General features: G+C 46.0%; 1 protein-coding gene across 2 annotated transcripts; it reads right to left on the reverse strand.

The window, feature by feature from the left end:
• Nucleotides 1-995: 995 nt before the first annotated feature.
• ifit5 (interferon induced protein with tetratricopeptide repeats 5) lies at nucleotides 996-19,090 on the reverse strand. Of its 2 annotated transcripts, none has more exons than XM_033033546.1 (2): nucleotides 18,953-19,090; nucleotides 996-3,918 (listed from the first exon to the last, which is right to left on the reverse strand). In XM_033033546.1, the coding sequence occupies exons 1-2, from the start codon at nucleotides 18,964-18,966 to the stop codon at nucleotides 2,457-2,459; spliced, it is 1,476 nt and encodes a 491-aa protein (XP_032889437.1). In that variant the 5' UTR covers nucleotides 18,967-19,090; the 3' UTR covers nucleotides 996-2,456. The 2 variants fall into 2 exon arrangements, with proteins under 2 accessions (XP_032889437.1, XP_032889438.1); XM_033033547.1 differs by having other exon boundaries at nucleotides 996-3,915; nucleotides 18,953-19,067.
• Between the last annotated feature and the right edge of the window lie 207 nt (nucleotides 19,091-19,297).

The raw sequence follows: 19,297 nt of genomic DNA on the forward strand, positions 1-19,297 counted from the left end.
TAAGTATGTCTAGACTTAACCGCCTATGAACCTGTCGGCCATCTTTTTTGCAGGTTTTTATATATTTTTTTATATTAAAAAACAGATATCAGTCTACCCCTTATAAACACATATAAAAGGTGTAAGTTAAACACACGCTTTAACAAACAGATTCAGTGAAAGTTCAGTAGGACATAGCCCTGCTAATCATACAGAGCTATGCCGATTATTTCTTATCTACTTATCCCTTTACGTCCTTTTTTAACTCTTGCGCGTATTTAAATGCATCTTCTGGGTCGATAAAGAAACATCCTCCGTATATGACCCATAATTTGGCAGGACACATTATTCCATATCTTAAGTCTGGGATGTCTTTGGAAATAACACGTGTCTTGGTGAAAAGTGTTCGCTTCTTGACAACCTCTGCTGGATAGTCTCTGAAGATCCTTATATTTTCTCCTTAAAATGTCAGGATTGCTGCATTTGTCACTTTCCTCATGATATCTTCAAGAACTGATAGGTCGTGTAGTTTAAGAATAATTTGTCTTGGTGGGACTCCAGCTCCTGATCGGGCTCTCTGGACTCGATTTGCCTGATCAATTTTAGGTCTCTCAGGCAGATTAAATACCTGTTGGAGTAAGTTGGCAGTGAAGACCCGAGAATCTTTTCCAGTTTCTTTCCCTTCCTTCACTCCAACAATTCTTAAGTTTTGACGTCTGGACCGGGCTTCAAGATCTAGGCATTTGTCGGTCAATCTGGTCAGTTGCCCAGAAACATGATCTAGATCTATCTTCAGTCTTTGCATTGTGTCAGAGATGTCCGTAGTGGTAACTTCGAGTTCTCTGATAGCGTCGTTTTGTTTTTTTGAAGTGTGGAGAAGGCTCCAACTTTTTGCTAATATCTTCCTCGACCCGTTTAATTTCTCCTTTCAAAACGGTGTTTACCTCTTCAATGCAAACTTGTAGAATGTCAATTTTTCCACAAATTTCTTTATTCCCACAATCAAGTTTTGTTTCTAGCTTTCCAAGCTTTTCAGTCAGAATTTCTCCAAAGTCTTTTGCCATAGCCCGTCTTAAAGTTTGTTCTTGTTCTTGTATTTTCTTTTCCATGGTAGAAATAAGTCCTTCTTCCTCAGATTCTCCAGAAGATTCTCCAGAAGTTTCTTTGTCTTGCAGAGCCTGCAGTCGGGTTCTTTGTCTGGTCTGGGGTTGAGAAGGCAGAAACCGTTTACTCATTTAAAATACCGGTATCCAGTCGGGTATGTGTTATGCGTCGTTTTCTGATGACGTCACTCATGCGACGTCGGGCATCCAGGTGTTTTTCATTCGGTCCGTTTTTCTTTTCAGGTATTTTAACGGGTTTTAACGTGTTTTTCGGAGCGGAGCTAAAAGGAGCGCCTCTTACTTATCCATGGCGCCACCGGAATTGATTCGGTTGTATGAATGCAGAACTGGCTTATTCGTAGAAGACAGAGGGTTGTGGTGAAAGGAAGATTTTCAGGCTAGAGATCTGTGAGCGGTACAGTTCCGCAGGGACCCCTGTGTTTGTGTGTAAGGGTCTCAATACGAAACGCCACCTATTCCTTTCCTCCAGAGATGCTGCCTGAACTGCTGAGTTACTCCAGCATTTTGTGTCTACATATACATACATATACACACACACACATGCATACACACACATATACCGACAACACCAGCATTGGAGGAGTTGCAGACAGAGCAAAGGGCCGTCAGAAGAAAGAGCGGGTATAGATCAATTCCAGAAACGGGCGGAGAAATGGCAGGTGGAATTGAATCCGATCAAGTGTGAGGTGCTGAACTTTGGAAGGATGATAAGAGGAGTATACAGATAATGGCAAAACCCTTACAGCATTGATGTGCAGAGGGATCTTGGGAGTCCAAGTTCATAGCTTACTGAAAGTGGCAGCTTAAGTCGAGATGGTGGTGAAGACTCCTTATGAGGTATAAGGAGTTTTTCTGAGTTGGTTCCATTTAACTTAACTCCCCCAATCCCTCCTTTGTTTCTAGTTATATCTGTTTCTTCAATGAAGTATGAGGATTGCCAAAGATTATTACAAATTATGCTTTGAAAATCACATTTTCATGAGTAAGAGCCACATTGATGACAGTGTTGGCAGAATGCATGAACTGAAACCGCATTGTCCTTGGACAATATAAGGAATGTATCTTTGAAGAATCAATATGCTTGGTTTAGGTTTGTTTAGTTCAGAGACCATGCATGGAAACAGGCCCTTTGACCCACACGGACCATCAATCACCGTAAACAAATTCCACGTTAACCCAGTTTTGCATCCTACCCAATAGAGACAATTTACAGAAGCCAATTACCTACAAACCTGCCAATCTTTGGAATGTGGGAGGAAATCGGAGCAACCGGAGAAAATCCATGCAATCACAGGGAAATGTGCAAACTCCACAGATAGGCAGCAGCTCTACCGCTTCTCCACTGTACTGCCCCTAATGTTCCTCAATGGAAAGGCGTAATTCACAAAGAGCACTCAGATATTCTTCATTATTGTGATCAATCTCCAAGGCCTTCTGAAAGTATTCAATAGCTTTCGACTTGTCTCCATCCATCTGATGCAGTAACCCTTTGACACCAAGGGCCGTGCTGTCACATTGATCCTTGCACAATTTCCCATCTGCCCACTTCTCCAATTTTTCATAGCACTTTTTCCGTTCTTTTGAGTCATATTCAACCTTCAGTCCTTTCTTGAATAGGCTCATCGAATTGGATTCAGATCTTCTCTGGTATTGTTCAAAGCACCCAGCCCTGAAACATATTACCTGTAAGTTTTCTGGACGAATGTCTTCTAATTTCAGCAGTTCACTGTAAATCTCCTTTGCATTAGAATTCTCTCCATTTTTTACACAAATGTCTGCGAAATCCAGTTGTGATTTAATTGATGTCCTTGGACGGTGTTTAAATGCCTTTCCAAAATGATACTTGCATTGACTGAACAACTGTGTTTTTTGTTTAAATTCAGGATTGCGAGGGTTTTTGCTATGACGATTGTCGATCAGTTCAAGTAGTTTGGTTCTGTAACACATTGCAATTTGGTCATGCAAAAAGGCAGAATTTGGAGTTATTTCTAATCCTTTCTTCAGCAGCTGGACAGATTTCTCTAAAACTCCTTCTTTTCTGTAAAATTTTGCTGCATAACGAAGCACATAAGGAAAATCAGGGGTTTTCTGCAACGCTTGTTCAATTAATTTATATGCATCCTCTTTTTGCTTGAACTCTCTTAGTTTCAGAGCCAGCAGCACCATGGCCATTGAATCATCTGGATCTAGCTCCAGTACACGCCGCAGATACTTCACTGACTGATTCCGTTCATGATTCTCTTGGGTTCCAGAAAATGCTTCCAGACGGGACAAAACAGTTGCTTTGCCCATGTTCCACTCTGTATTGTCAGGATCTTTCTCCAGAGCTTTCTCAAAACATTTCTTTGCCTCCTCATAGTATGGAGCAGCATAACTCAACAATGACCATCCCTTCTCCCCATACACTTCAGGTATCATTGCTGTATAGCGAGGACCATCAGTGAGCGGTTTACAGATCATCTCCAGCTTGTCGAGGTAGGACTGGGCCTTGGCCAGTTGTCCCATGTGGTAATGCACCCAGGCATAGTTTCCATAGGTGATGATGCTGTTTCTTTCAAATGCATCTTTGTGGTTCTCCCTCAGAATCTTTTCAGCCTCCTTTAAGTTTTGAATGGCTTCCTCACTGTTGCCTTGCAGGCAGTTTACAAAAGCGAGTTGGTTGTAGGATGCGGCTTGATATTTGACAGCGATATTGATTGAATCTTGTAATCTGTACACCATATCATCAAGGTCAATGGTCTCCTTCTGTGGGCCCCACGTGAAGTGACATTGAAGCTGATCGAGCTTCTCTTTCAGCAAAGTCCTTGGTGTGCTGCTGTAAGAGAATAAAACTCATCAAAGTCCATCTCACAGCAGCTGAGGCAGGTCTGTCTTTTCATGCAGTTTCTATTGCTAAGGCTTCAAAAAAGCATTACATATTTAGGTTGTAACAGCAGATCAGATGGGCGGTATAATTTCGGATGAGTAACACAATGTCAAGAATAAGCGAGTTTGGTATTCCAAAAAATGCAAGGAATCATGGGAATCTGTCAATGGTTATTTGAGGAAAAAAAATCGAACGGGGGTGCCAGGTAGCGGGAGAAACATAAAAACATAGAAAATATGTGCAGGAGGAGGCCATTCAGCCCTTCGAGCCAGCACCGCCATTCATTGTGATCATGGCTGATCGTCCCCAATCAATAACCCGTGACTGCCTTCTCCCCATATCCCTTGATTCAACTAGCTCCTAGAGCTCTATCTAACTCTCTCTTAAATCCACCCAGTGATTTGGACTCCACTGCCCTCTGTGGCAGGGAATTCCACAAATTCACAACTCTCTGGGCGAAAAAGTTTTTCTCAGCTCAGTCTTAAATGGCCTCCCCTTTATTCTAAGTGTGGTCCCTGATTCTGAACTCGCCGAACATTGGGAACATTTTTCCTGCATCTAGCTTGTCCAGTCCTTTTATGATTTTATATGATTCTATAAGATCCCCTTTCACCCTTCTAAAGTCCAGTGAATACAAGCCTAGTCTTTTCAATCTTTCCGCGTATGACAGTCCCGCCATCCCAGGGATCAATCTATGCTGCACTGCCTCAATCACGAGGATGTCCTTCCTCAAATTAGGAAACCAAAATTGTACACAATACTACAGATGTGATCTTACCAGAGCCCTATACAACTGCAGAAGAACCTCTTTAGTCCAATACTGAAATCCTCTTGTTATGAAGGCCAACATTCCATTAGCTTTCTTCACTGCCTGCTGTACCTGCACGCCAACTTTCAGTGACTGGTGTACAAGGACACCCAGGTCTCTCTGTACCTCCCCCTTACTTAATCTAACCCTTACTTAACCTAACCCCATTGAGATAATAATCTGCCTCCCTGTTTTTGCGGCCAAAGTGGATAACCTCACATTTATCTATATTATACTGCAACTGCCACGCATCTGCCCACTCACTCAACCTGTCCAGGTCACCCTGCAACCTCCTAACATCCTCTTCACAGTTCACACTGCCACCCAGCTTTGTGTCATCCGCAAACTTGCTAGTGTTGCTCCTAATTCCCTCTTCCAAATCATTAATATATATGGTAAACAGTTGCGGCCCCAACACCGAGCCTTGCGACACTCCACTCGCCACTGCCTGACATTCTGAGAGCAGGGTGTAACAGCGAGAAAGACAGGGCAGATGCGAGTGGGAGATAGGGGGAAGAGACTGGACAGGCGGAGAGACGGTGAGAAGAGAGAATGGAGTGAAAGACGTGCGTGTTTGTGTTTTGCTCACAGATGTGTTTAGTTTAACATTCCGCCGGGAGTGCCGGAGTTTGCACGTTGGTTGCAGAAGTGGGCAATGTCCCCCAGTCGCTCCCTCCAGTCCAGGGAGGGACTGGGGGACATTGCTGGGAAGTTTTTGTAGAAACGGGGAGTCCGGGATCTGCAGTGAAGCTGCAAGTTCCTCTCTCCCCATCTCTCTCCCCATCTCTCTCCCCATCTCTCTACCCGTCTCTCCCCTTTCAGAATGGCAGGCAGTGACTAGTGGGGTACCGCAAGGCTAAGTGCTGGGACCACAGTGATTTACAATATACATCAATGATTTAGATGAAGGGATTCAAATTAACATTAGCAAATTTGCAGATGACAAAAAGCTGGGCGGCAGTGTGAACTATGAGGAGGATGCTCTGAGGATGCAGGGTGACTTGGACAGGTTGGGGGAGTGGGCGGATGCATGGCAGATGCCGTTTAATGTGGTTACATGTGAGGTTATCCACTTTGGTAGCAAAAACAGGAAGGCAGATTATTATCTAAATGGTGTCAAGTTGGGAAAAGGGGAAGTACAACGGGTTCTGGGGTCCTTGTTCATTAGTCAATGTAAGTAAGCAGGTACACAAAAATGCTGGAGAAACTCAGCGGGTGCAACAGCATCTATGGAGCGAAGGAAATATGCTACGTTTCTGGCCGAAACCCTTCTCCAGACTGAAGGGGGGTGAGGGGGGGGCTCCGCCTGTCCAGTCTCTTCCCCCTATCTCCCACTAGCATCTGCCCAGTCTTTCTCGCTGTTACACCCGGCTCTCAGAATGGCAGGCAGTGGCGAGTGGAGTGCCGCAAGGCTCGGTGTTGGGGCCGCAACTGTTTACCATATATATTAATGATTTGGAAGAGGGGAGAAGAAAGGAAAAAGGAGGGGGAGCCCGAGGGCTGAGGGAGAGATAAGAAGGGGAGGAGACAGCAAGGGCTAACAAAATTGGGAGAATTCAATGTTCATGCCCCCAGGATGCAGACTCCCCAAGCGGAATATGAGGTGCTGTTCCTCCAATTTCCGGTGTTGCTCGCTCTGGCCATGCAGGAGACCCAGGACAGAGAGGTCGGATACGGAATGGGAGGGGGAGTTGAAGTGCTGAGCCACTGGGAGGTCAGGTTGGTTATTGCGGACCGAGCGGAGCTGTTCGGCGAAACGATCGCCAAGCCTCCGCATGGTCTCACCGATGTAAATCAACTGACATCTAGAGCAGCAGATGTAATATGAGGAAGGACATTCTTGCTATTGAGGGAGGAGATGCAGTTTCTGGTCGAGGAAGAACCGGAGGGCTTTGAGACCATCCTGATGGGGGGCTTTCTGGTCGACAAAGAACATACAGGTATAGCAGGCAGTGAAGAAAGCAAATGGCATGTTAGCATTCTTAACAAGGGGAGTTGAGTATAGGAGCAAAGATGTAATTCTGCAGTTGTATAGGGCCCTAGTGAGACCACAACTCCAGTATTGTGTTCAGTTTTGGTCCCCTAATTTGAGGAAGGACATTCTTGCTATTGAGGGAGTGCAGCGTAGGTTTACAAGGTTAATTCCCGGGGTGGCGGGACTGTCATATGCTGAGAGAATGGAGTGGCTGTGCGTGTATACTCTGGAGTTTAGAAGGATGAGGGGATCTTATTGAAACATGTAAGATTATTAAGGGTTTGGACACTCTGCCTTCTCCCCATATCCCCCGAATCCTGATATTGGGGGAGTCCAGAACCAGGGGCCACGGTTTACGAATAAGGGGTAAGCCATTTAGAACGGAGATGAGGAAACATTTTTTCACACAGAGAGTTGTGAGTCTGTGGAATTCCCTGCCTCAGAGGGTGGTGGAGGCCGGTTCTCTGGATACTTTTATGAGAGAGCTAGATAGGGGTCTTAAAGATAGCGGAGTCGGGGGATATGGGGAGAAGGCAGGAACGAGGTACTGATCGGGGATGATCAGCCATGATCACATTGAATGGCAGTGCTGGCTCGAAGGGCCGAATGGCCTACTCCTGCACCTATTGTCTATTGTTTATTATCTCTCTCCCCACCGCCTCGCCTTTACCCGTGGACACGTGTCACACTGTAGGAAGGAACTGCAGATGCTGGTTTACACTGAAGGTAGACACAACGTGCAGGAGTAACACAGCGGGACAGGCAGCATCTTTGAAGTAAAGGAGTAGGTGACGTTTCGGGTTGAGGCCCTTCTCCAGAGATGGTGCCTGACCCGCTGAGTTACTGCAGCATTTTGTGTGTATCCCTGGTGATGACTGGTGCTCGGCTGTTGCTGGCACTGAGGGGGTTAACCAACAGCCACTGGATAAGGCGAGAGGTGCAGCTGACTGTCCCCGGCCCATCGGGGAACGGGTTCCTCAGGAGATGGAGCAGAGTTGAACTGGAGTTAGCGCTTCTTCTCCGCGCTGGCTGTAAGCTTGGGGCCGCCACTGCTCCGGGCCGGTGTCCCGTCAGTCCAGGGTCAACCTGGACATCTCTGGCCGCCCCTGGACAAGGATGGACACTCGGGTGGGGACGGGGACGGTAGTGAGACTCCACTCACAAATCTGCCTCCTGGGGATATGCAGGAGAGTGGTGCGTGGTTCACCCCTGTATAATAACCCTGTATATCCCGGGAGGGCAGCTCGAGTGAGAGTGGAACCCATACACCCAGGCTGAGGCGGACCGGACCGTGATTCATTAGATTGTCACTGCTGAGATTTCTGCATGGACCAGTGGAGAAATAGTGTCGTTAACACCAGTAGCAATTGAACAGTGCTTACAGCTCCGGAGACCCGGTTCGATCCTGACTACGGATGAAACGCAGGTCTGTATACATGCAGCAGCTCAGCTGCCGTGAATGTTTATCTCTAGTGACCTATGACCCGGGCACGCGCAGTAGGAATACCGAATTTTGATTCATGTAATGAGGTTGGGAATGTACTTTGTGAGTGATGACACTGATGATGCAGTCACTGACTCTGCAGGTAGTAGCAGCATTCCCACCAATATACATGGTCCCGGGTTAGGGTCAGGAGTCAAGTGGAGGTGTTTTCCCCAAATAGTCCACCAATGGTCTGGCATGGTGGCTGTAACATCAAGGGCACAACTTACTGATGCAAGATAAAGCTTCCCTTTGAATGCTGCAGAGGTTTGACATTGTCCCTTCAGAGTTACCAGATACACTGATAAACCAGTGGCTGTAGTGAAGCCCCCGATATATGCAGTGTGTTTCAACTGTCTGAGTGGAGAGCTCATGGTGCAGGGGCGGAAATCCCTGGGATGCCAGGGGGGACACGTCCGCTTGTCTCCGTGAAATCTCTGCTTTGCGCGAGACAGTGGAGGTGGGACTGATGATCGAGGGCGCTGATTGGACGAGAGACACGTCTGTCAGCAGGCAATGGGGGGGGGGGGGACTATGATGGTTCAGCGTGACGATTGGAGGAGGGAGGTGTCGGTCAGAGGCGGAAGAGGGGGGTGGGACTGAGGATAGTGCGCAGTGATTGGAGACGTCCTGGTGGAGCAAAGATCAGAGAGCAGAGCTTGAATTGCATGCCCAGGCCATACGTCACAAGCAAACAACACTCTCGGCAGCCCTGGACACAGACCTGCGCCTCATCCACAGCCAGGATCGATCCCGGGTCTCTGGCGCTGCAATCGCTGCCGAACAGCCACTGGACCATCCCCGTCCCTACCCGAGTGCCCCCGTCCCTACCCGAGTGCCCCCGTCCCTACCCGAGTGCCCCCCCCCCCCCCCCGGGTGGCCAGAGACATCGGGAGTCAGACGGGAACGGTGCCCCCAGGCCACAGCCAGCGCAGAGAAGCAGCGCTAAACCCAGCTCAACTCTGCCTGTCCCGCCAGGTTAACCTACAGCTCTGCCTGGACTTATGGGAATGACGGCCCAGGCTTATGGCCAGTGCGGAGAAGACAATAGGTGCAGGAGTAGGCCATTCGGCCCTTCGAGCCAGCACCGCCATTCAATGTGATCATGGCTGATCATCCCCAATCAGTACCCCGTTCCTGCCTTCTCCCCATATCCCCTGATTCAGCTATTTTTAAGAACCCTATCTAGCTCTCTCTTGAAAGCATCCAGCGAACCTTCCTCCACCACCCTCTGAGGCAGAGAATTCCACAGACTCACCACACTCTCTGAGAAAAAGTGTTTCCTCGTCTCTGTTCTAAATGGCTTACTCCTTATTCTTAAACTGTGGCCCCTAGTTCTGGACTCACCCAACTTCGGGAACATGTTTCCTGCGTGTCCAAACCCTTAACAATCTTATATGTTTCAATGAGATACCCTCTCATCCTTCTAAACTCCAGAGTGTACAAGCCCAGCAGCTCCATTCTCTCAGCATATGACAGCCCCGCCATCCCGGGAATTAACCTTGTAAACCTACGCTGCACTCCCTCAATAGCAAGAATGTCTTTCCTCACATTAGGGGACCAAAACTGCACACAATACTGCAGGTGTGGTCTCACTAGGGCTCTGTACAACTGCACAAGGACCTCTTTGCTCCTATATTCGATTCCTCTTGTTATAAAGGCCAACATGACATTTGCTTTCTTCACTGCCTGCTGTACTTTTGTACTCCTGTATCCTAGATGGCTGCCGTGAAGAGAGAGTGGACGCTGGCGTGCTTTGGCTGCCGCGGCTCCTTCTTCACATTGTGTTTTTGATTTTCTGTTTTTGGATTGAATTCTGTTTTTAATTTGTGTCTCTGTGATGTCTTTATTACTTATTTTATTCCGATTATTTGTTTTTATTCCGATTACTCTATGTAAGGTGTCCTTGAGATGTCTGAAAGGCGCCCATTAAATACAATTTATTATTATTATTATTATTACCAGCATGCTTACTTTCATAGACTGATGTACAAGGCCCCCAGATCCCGTTGTACTTCCCCTTTTCCCAACTTGACGCCATTTAGATGGTAATCTGCCTTCCTGTTTTTGCTACCAAAGTGGATAAACTTACATTTATCCGCATTAAACTTCATCTGCCATGCATCTGCCAACTGCCCCAACCTGTTTTCCTAGTTACATCTTCAAAAAATTCCAGAAGATTAGCCAAGCATGATGTCCCCTTCGTAAATCCATGCTGACTCGGACCGATCCTGTTACTGCTATCCAAATGTTCGGCTATCTCATCTTTTATAATTGACTCCAGCATCACTGATGTCTGGCTAATAGGTCTATAATTCTCTGGCTTCTCTCTCCCGCCTTTCTTAAAAAGTGGGATAACATTAGTTACCCTCCAATCCACAGGAACTGATCCTGAGTCTATAGAACATTGGAAAATTATCTCCAATGCATCCACAATTTCTAGATCCACTTCCTTAAGTACCCTGGGATGCAGACAAGGTTAATTTCCCTGGATGGCAGGACTGTCATATGCTGAGAGAATAAAGCAGCTGGGCTTGTACACTCTGGAGTTCGGAAGGGTGAGAGGTGATCTCATTGAAACATATAAGATTGTTAAGGCCTTGGACACACTAGAGGCAGGAAACATGTTCCCGATGTTGGGGGAGTCCAGAACCAGGGGCCACAGTTTAAGAATAAGGAGTAAGCCATTTAGAACAAGGACGAGGAAACACTTTTTCTCACAGGGAGTGGTGAGTCTGTGGAATCTCTGCCTCAAAGGGCGGTGGAAGCAGGTTCTCTGGATGCTTTCAAGAGAGAGCTAGATAGGGCTCCCAGCACAGATCCCTGCGAAGTCCACTGGTCAGACATCCAGCCAGAATATCTTCCTTCCAACACACCACACCACACTGTCTTCTATGAATCAGCCAGTTCTGAATCAATACGACCTAGTCACAGTGGAGGTCCTTCTGCAGTTGTACAGGCCCCTAGTGAGACCACACCTGGAGTATTGTGTGCAGTTTAGGTCTCCAAATTTGAGGAAGGATATTCTTGCAGTTGAGACAGTGCGGCGTATGTTCACGTGGTTAATTCCCGAGATGGTGGGACAGTCATATGTTGAAAGAATGGAGCGACTGGGCTTGTATACACTGGAATTTAGAAGGATGAGAGGAGATCTTATTGAAACATATAATATTATTAGGGGATTGGACATGCTAGAGGCAGGAAACATGTTCCCAATGTTGGGGAAATCCAGAACCAGGGGCCACAGTTTAAGAATAAGGGGAGAACGGAGATGAGGAAAAACGTTTTCACACAGAGAGTTGTGAATCTGTGGAATTCTCTGCCTCAATGGAGGCCAATTCTCTGGATGCTTTCAAGAGAGAGTTAGATAGAGCTCCTAAAGATAGTGGAGTTAATGGATATGGGGAGAAGGCAGGGACGGGGTACTGATTTTGGATGATCAGCCATTATCACAATGAATGGCAGTTCTGGCTCAAAGGGCCAAATGCCCTACTTCTGCATCTATTGTCTATTGTCTAATGTCTGTGCATTCTATGCATCTTAATCTTTTGGATCAGCCTACCATGAGGGACGTGATCAAAAGACTTACTAAAATCCATGTACAGGTATAAAACATCCACCACCCTATCTTCATCAATCTCTGTCACCTAACAGAAACATGCTAAGTAAAATTGCTAGCTAGAGGTGCCCCTAAATTATTAGTGAGAATCTTAGTATTCTGGTATGCCCATCAAACGTTTCAGGTTAAATGGGACAATGTTGTATCTGCTCCATTCTGTGTTAGTAACGGAGTGCGGCAAGGAGGAATTTTGTCTCCTATTTTATTTAATGTTTATATGGATGAACTGTCAAATCAGTTAAATAGGTTAAAAACTGGCTGTCTTGTGGGCAACACTATTGTTAACCATCTTATGTATGCAGACAACCTGGTCCTGCTCTGTCCATTTAGTGCTGGGATGCAGCAGATGCTGAAGGTGTGCTCTCAGTATGGCCTTGATTATGACATTAAGAAAAGCCGCATAATGTTAGTTAGGAGCGCTGAGGACAGGGAATCAACTTTTCCGACCTTTTACTTGTCAGACAGTCCTCTTGCTGTGTGTGAAGAAATTAAATACTTAGGTCATGTCATATCCGATGACTGGACGGATGACAAAGACCTTTGCCGACAGCGCTGTAAAATTTATCTTCAAGCGAACATGCTTATAAGGAAGTTTTATATGTGCTCTGATTCTGTGAAGTGTTCCCTGTTCAGAACCTACATCACACAGTTGTATACAGCCCAATTGTGGTCGAAGTATAAGAAAAAGAGTATGCAAAGGCTCAAGGTAGCATACAATGATGCAATGAGGATGCTGCTTTGTGTCCCTAGGTGGCATAGTGCCAGTTAATTGTTCGTGTCCACTAGAGTGCCAACCTGTGAGGCACCCTTAAGACAGCTGATGTTTAGTTTTATGTGTTGTCTGGACAAGTCAGAGAACCATATAATTGAAGCCCTAGTCAGCCCTCTGAAAAGCTGCCATAGATTCACTTCTAGGCTAAGACTGCATTGGTGCAATAGCTTGTATATTTTATAGGCTAATATGCAATTTTTTTAATGTATTTTTGTATCTTCTTTTTTTTTTTTTTTTTCTGTTTGATGTGTTATATGGACCTGTGTCTGTAATAAAGCTTTAATATGCTCAAGTTAGTAAAATACGACTTGCTGCATACAAAGCCATGTTGGCTATCATTAATTAGCCCATTCTCTTCCACCTGGGAGTAAATCCCATCTTGAAGATTTCTCTCCAACAGTTTCCCTGGACTGACGTGAGGCTCACTGGCTTATAGTTCCCTGGATTCTGTCCACATTCCTTCTTAAACAAAGGAACAACATTGGCCACTCCCCAGTTCTCCAGCTCGTCGCTTGTGGTTAAAGAAACAAAGATCCTTGTCAAGGCCCCCACAGTATCCTCTCTTGCCTCTCTCTATAACCTGGCATAGATCTCATCAGGCCCCAGGATCTATCCACCTTAATGATCTTCAAGAGCCTCAGCACCACCTCCTTCTCGACCTTAAACTGCCCCAGCATATACGTAATGACATTTCATGACCACTTTTGGCCCTCCTAATCACCCGCATGTGTTCTTTCCTTATCACTTTATATTCCTCATTAGGCCTGATGCCTAATCTTCACTTTCTCATCAGCCCTTCCCTTTGTTTTCCTGCTGTTCTGGTTCCCACTTCCCTGCCATTCCAGTTTAAATCCTCCCGAGTAGAACTGGCAAACCTCCCAGCAAGGATGTTGGTGCCCCTTCAGTTCAGGTATAAGTATATGTCCCTCTATTACAGGTCACCTCTGCCTCAAAACAAATCCCAATGGCCCAAAAATCTGAATCCCTCTCTCATGCATCAACATTCATCTGTACTATTGCTACCCTCACTAGCAAGTATGTGCCACTGTTAGTAATCCAGAGATTACAATCCACAATGTCCTGCATCTTAACCTTTTGTCTAATGCCCCTGTCCCACTTAGGAAACCTGAACGGAAACCTCTGGAGACTTTGCGCCCCACCAAAGGTTTCCGTGCGGTTCCCGGAGGTTGCAGGTGGTTGCCGGAGGTTGCAGGTAGTGGAAGCAGGTAGGGAGACTGACAAAAACCTCCGGGAACCTCCAGGAATCGCACGGAAACCTTGGGTGGGGCACAACGTCTCCAGAGGTTTCCGTTCAGGTTTCCTAAGTGGGACAGGGGCTTAACTCTCTATATTCATTCTGCAGGACCTCATCCCTTTTCCAACCAATATCATTTGTGTCGACGTGCACAATGACTTCTGACTTCACCCTCCCTCTTGAGAATATTCTGTAGCTGATCCAAAATGTCCGGAACCCTGGCACCAGGGAGGCACCAGATCATCCTGGAATCCCATTTGCTGCCACAGAATCTTCTGTCTGTCCCCCCCGTTTATAGAGTCTCCTCTCACTACTGCTCTGCCTGCCTTCACCCGACCCCACTGTCTCAGAGCCATGGCCGGTGCCACAGACCTGGCTGCTGCTGCTGCCCACTGCATGGTCATCTCCCTCAACAGTATCCAAAAGGGGGAAAGGCCACAGGGCATTCCTGAACCCTATGCTGCTGGTCACCTATCTATTCTCTGCCTGCATCTTACCTGAAACAAAGCAGGAAGTCATGGTCTCATACAATGTTTAAAACAACAATATCGGAATAAATAATGACTTTGTACATTTGCCGAGACCCAAATGGAAGTACTTTTTAGTTTTTATTTGTGTTATCACCAGATATGTTTTCACGTTACCTTGGTACAATAGACAATAAACTAAACTGAGATATGATACTGCAAAGAAAGAAATGCTGGAACATCTGCTGTTTGTGTACAAAGATTCCTGAGGAGAGACTGGAAGGGCTGCGTTTACTTTGCATGGAGCAATGGTGACTGAACGGGGCCACACAGAGGTATTCACAATTATAAAAGGCATAGAGAGTATAAGTTGTAGCAAAGATTTCCCCACGGCAGAGGTATCTAACGATTGAGGGCATAAACATAGAAACATAGAAAATAGGTGCAGGAGGAGGCCATTTGGCCCCATGCCAGCACCGCCATTCATTGTGATAATGGCCGATCATCCACAATCAGTAACCTGTGCCTGCCTTCTCCCCATATCCCTTGATTCCGTTCGCCCTTAGAGCTCTATATACTCTCTTTTAAATTTATCCAGTGAATCAGCCTCCACTGCCTGTGGCAGAGAATTCCACAAATTCACAACTCTCTGGGTGAAAATGTTTTTTCACATCTCAGTTCTAAATGGCCTACCCTTTATTCTTAGACTGTGGCCCCTGGTTCTGGACTCCCCCAACAATGGGAACATTTTTTCCTGCATCTAGCTTGTCCAGTCCTTAGATGTTTCTATAAGATCCCCTCTCATCTTTCTAAATTCCAGTGAATACAAGCGCAGTCTTTCCAATCTTTCCTCATATGACAGTCCCGCCATCGCGGGGAGTAACCTTGTGAACCTACGCTACACTGCCTCAATAGCAAGGATGTCCTTTCTCAAATTATGAGACCAAAACTGCACACAATACTCCTGATGTGGTCTCACCAGGGCCCTGTACAACAGCAGAAGTACCTCTTTACTCCTATACTCAAATCTTCTTGTCACAAAGGCCAACATGTCATTAGTTGACTTCACTGCTGCTGAACCTGCATGTTTACTTTCAGTGACTGGTGTACAAAGACACCCAGGTCTTGTTGCACATCCCTTTTTCCTAATCTGAAACCATTGAGATAATAATCTGCTTCCTTGTTCTTGCCGCCAAAGTGGATCACATTTATCTACATTGTACTGCATCTGCCATTCATCTGCCCACTCACTCAACCTGTCCAAGTCACCCTGCAACCTCCTAGCATCTTCTCCGCAGTTCATACTGCCACCCAGCTTTGTGTCATCTGCAAATTTGCTTGTGTTACTTTAAATACCATCATCTAAATCATTAATATATATTGTAAATAGTAGCAGCCCCAGCACCGAGTCTTGCTGCACTCCGCTCGCAACTGCCTGCCATTCTGACAGAGACCCGTTTATTCCTACTCTTTGTTTCCTGTCTGCCAACCAATTCTCTATCTATGTCAATACCCTACCCCCAATACCATGTGCTCTAATTTTGCCCACTAATCTCTTGTGTGGGACCATATCAAAGGCTTTCTGAAAGGCCAGATACACTATATCCACTGGCTCTCCTTCATCCATTTTACTTGTCACATCCTCAAATAATTGCAGAAGATTTGTCAAGCAGGATTTCCCCTTCATAAATCCATGCTGACTTGGACATTTTACTGCTATCCAATTGCGCCGTTATCACTTATTTCATAATTGACTCCAGCATCTTGCCCACTACCGATGTCAGGCTAACTGGTCTATAATTCCCTGTTTTCTCTCTCGCTCATTTCATGAAAAGTGGGACAACATTAGCTATCCTTCAATTAGCTACCCTCAGGAACTGATCCTAAATCTATAGAACATTGGAAAATGATCACCAATGCGTCCACGATTTCTCGAGCCACCTCCTTGAGGACCCTGGGACGCAGACTATCAGGCCCTGGGGATTTATCAGCCTTCAGTCCCATCAGTCTACCCAATATTATTCCTCACCTAATGCAAATTTCTTTCAGTTCCTCCCTAGATCCTTTGACCTCTAGTACATCTGGGAGATTGTTTGTGCCTTCCTTAGTGAAGACAGAACGAAAGTACCTGTTCAACTCTTCTGCCATTTCCTTGTCCCCAATAATAATTTCACCTGTTTCTGCCGTCAAGGGACCCATATTTGTCTTTACTTATCTTTATCTCTTAACATAGCTAAAGAAGCTTTTACTATCCTTCTTTATATTCTTGGCCAGCTTAACCTCGTACTTCATCTTTTCAACCGGTATTGCCCTTTTTGTTACCTTCTGTTGTCCTTTGAAAGTTTGCCAATCCTCTGGCTTCCCGGTACTCTATGCTGTGTTATACACCGTTTATTATTATTTTTTTCCATCCCTAACTTCTCTTGTCAGCCACGGTTGCCTCTTACACCCCTTAGAATCTGTCTTCTTCTTTGGAATGAAATGAAGCTGCATCTTCTGGGTTATGCCCAGAAATTCCTGCCATTGCTGTTCCACCAACATTCCTGCTAGGATCCTTTTCCAGTCAACCAAGGCTCCAGAACAAGCTGCTCTAAGAATCCATCTGGGAGGCCCTCTACAAACTCCCTTTCTTGAGGTCCAGAACTAACCTGATTTTCCTGGTCTACCTGCATATTGAAATCTCCCATAACCACAGCGGCATTACCTTTGTTACATGCCAATTTTACCTCCTGCTACTTGCACCCTATATCCAGGCGACTGTTTGAGGGTCTGTAGATAACTCCCATTAGTGTCATCTTACCTTTACAGTTCCTCAATTCTATCCACAGTGACTGTACATCATCAGTACCTATGTCACCCCTCGCAAGGGACTGAATTTCACCCCTCACCAACAGAGCTACCCCACCACCTCTGCCCACCTGCCTGTTCTTTCTATAGGATGTATAACCCTGAATATTAATTTCCCAGCCCCGATCCTCCTGCAGCCATGTCTCTGTAATCCCCACAATGTCATATCTACCAATCTCTAACTGAGCCTCAAGCTCATCCACTTTACTTTTAATACTTCACGCATTCATATATAATACTTTTAATCCATTACTGCCTCACCTTTCACACCGATTCCTATTTCATTTGGCCATACTCTCTTTTCCCTTCATGAGCTTTCCGCCCCGTTAATTCCGGGGTCTTTTTTATCTTTCCCTATACTCTCTTTCCCTTTGACTCCATCCTTGCATTTCACATTTGTCTCCGCCCCCCTCCCACACTATTTAGTTTAAACCCACCCGTGTAGCAGTGGCAAACCTGCCTGCTGGCATAGATTTAGAATGAAAGATAAGAGGCTTAGAGAGAGCTCAAGAAGGAATTAGTTACTGAGGAGGATAGTTTAAATCTAAACCCAGCGCCTGAGTGCGTGTTGAGACAGGAACAATGTTTAAGATGTATCTCGTCGAGCACTGCATCACCAAGCCACAGAAGAATCGTCGGACGGCCGAACCAACCCAGAACTCGTTAGACGTGGAACCGCCGGAGGCTCCATCACTGGACAGTCCATCAGACGGCAGAAGAGCCGAAACCGGGCGCATTCAGCGGGCGGCTGGACTCGCTTGGAGGCTCCTTGGACGCGGAACCGCCCGATAGCTCATCGGATGTGGAATACTGGGATGGAGTTGCTGGAGACATTGGGCGTGGAGACCAAGGGCCGGTAGGAAGGTGAACCGGGTTAATGTCTCCAGTGCCTCGAAGGTAGGCTGCAGGAGGTTGCCCCCGGGACATAAGATGTCCGGCGAGGAGATGAGAGGGACGACGGTTCGCGGGCCGAGCCGGTCGTGGGCGACGGAGGGGATCGGGAGTCGCTCCGGTAGAACGAGCACACGGGAATCCAGACGGTGAACTCAATGAAATGGCATCACACATGATGGCACCGGCATTGTATGCAAAATGAATTTCACTATGTACTGATTATTTGCATTTGTGACAATAAATATCCATTGAACTGGTTTCAAATAGGATTAGTGTAGACGTGTTTAAGAAGGAACTGCAGATGCTGGAAAATCGAAGGTACACGAAAATGCTGGAGAAACTCAGCGGGTGCAGCAGCATCTATGGAGCGAAGGAAATAGGCAACTTTTCTGGCCTAAACCCTTCTTCAGACTGATGGGGGGTGGGGGGGCAGGGAGAAGAATGGGAAAAAGGAGGAGCCCGAGGGCTGAGGGTTGGGAGGAGACAGCAAGGGCTAACAAAATTGGGAGATTAGTGTAGATGGTGGATCAAAAGGCCCCCTTTTGTCGAAAGAACACATATGTAACTACAATGACAGAGAAACTATGACACATGCAAGTAGTCTGAATAACAACAAAAACATTTGCTTTCTGAAGTTTGGCTGCAATTTTGCCAGATAGGAGATACGATGCTGTTCTAATAATGAAAATTCATCAGCTTGAAATAACTTTCTTTCTACACGTTAACCTACATTTAATGATGTATCTCTGAACATACAGTACCAACTACATGCATCAAATGTAACATAACGCATTACACATACTTTCAAACCAACAATGATTAACACATCAACTTAATACAGAAGGAATTACAGTGTTCTCTACCTCATGGTGTTCATTAGATACAACGCTCTTTGAATTTCTGTTCACAGCTTTAGCTGCACTTTTACTGTTGAGTCGATTGAGAAGGTGTTGCAGGAAATGATTTCCTCACTCAGTCTTTTCCTGTTGCTGAATAGAAACTCAACCTCGAAAGTGAAACTAGCTTTGCAAGAAATTACGGCAATGATATGGCAGTGTGCCTGTGGTGCAACTGCCTGGATCCAATACAAGCCCAGAACAGGATAGCAACAGAATCACTGCATGTGTCACACCCGGCCCGATTGGGTGATCTTTTATCTGCCTGTTTATCACGTCTGTCAGTTATCACCAGTCACATTTGACTGGTTT

This window comes from Amblyraja radiata, chromosome 15, assembly GCF_010909765.2.
Source record: "Amblyraja radiata isolate CabotCenter1 chromosome 15, sAmbRad1.1.pri, whole genome shotgun sequence".
Classification (NCBI taxonomy): domain Eukaryota; kingdom Metazoa; phylum Chordata; class Chondrichthyes; order Rajiformes; family Rajidae; genus Amblyraja; species Amblyraja radiata.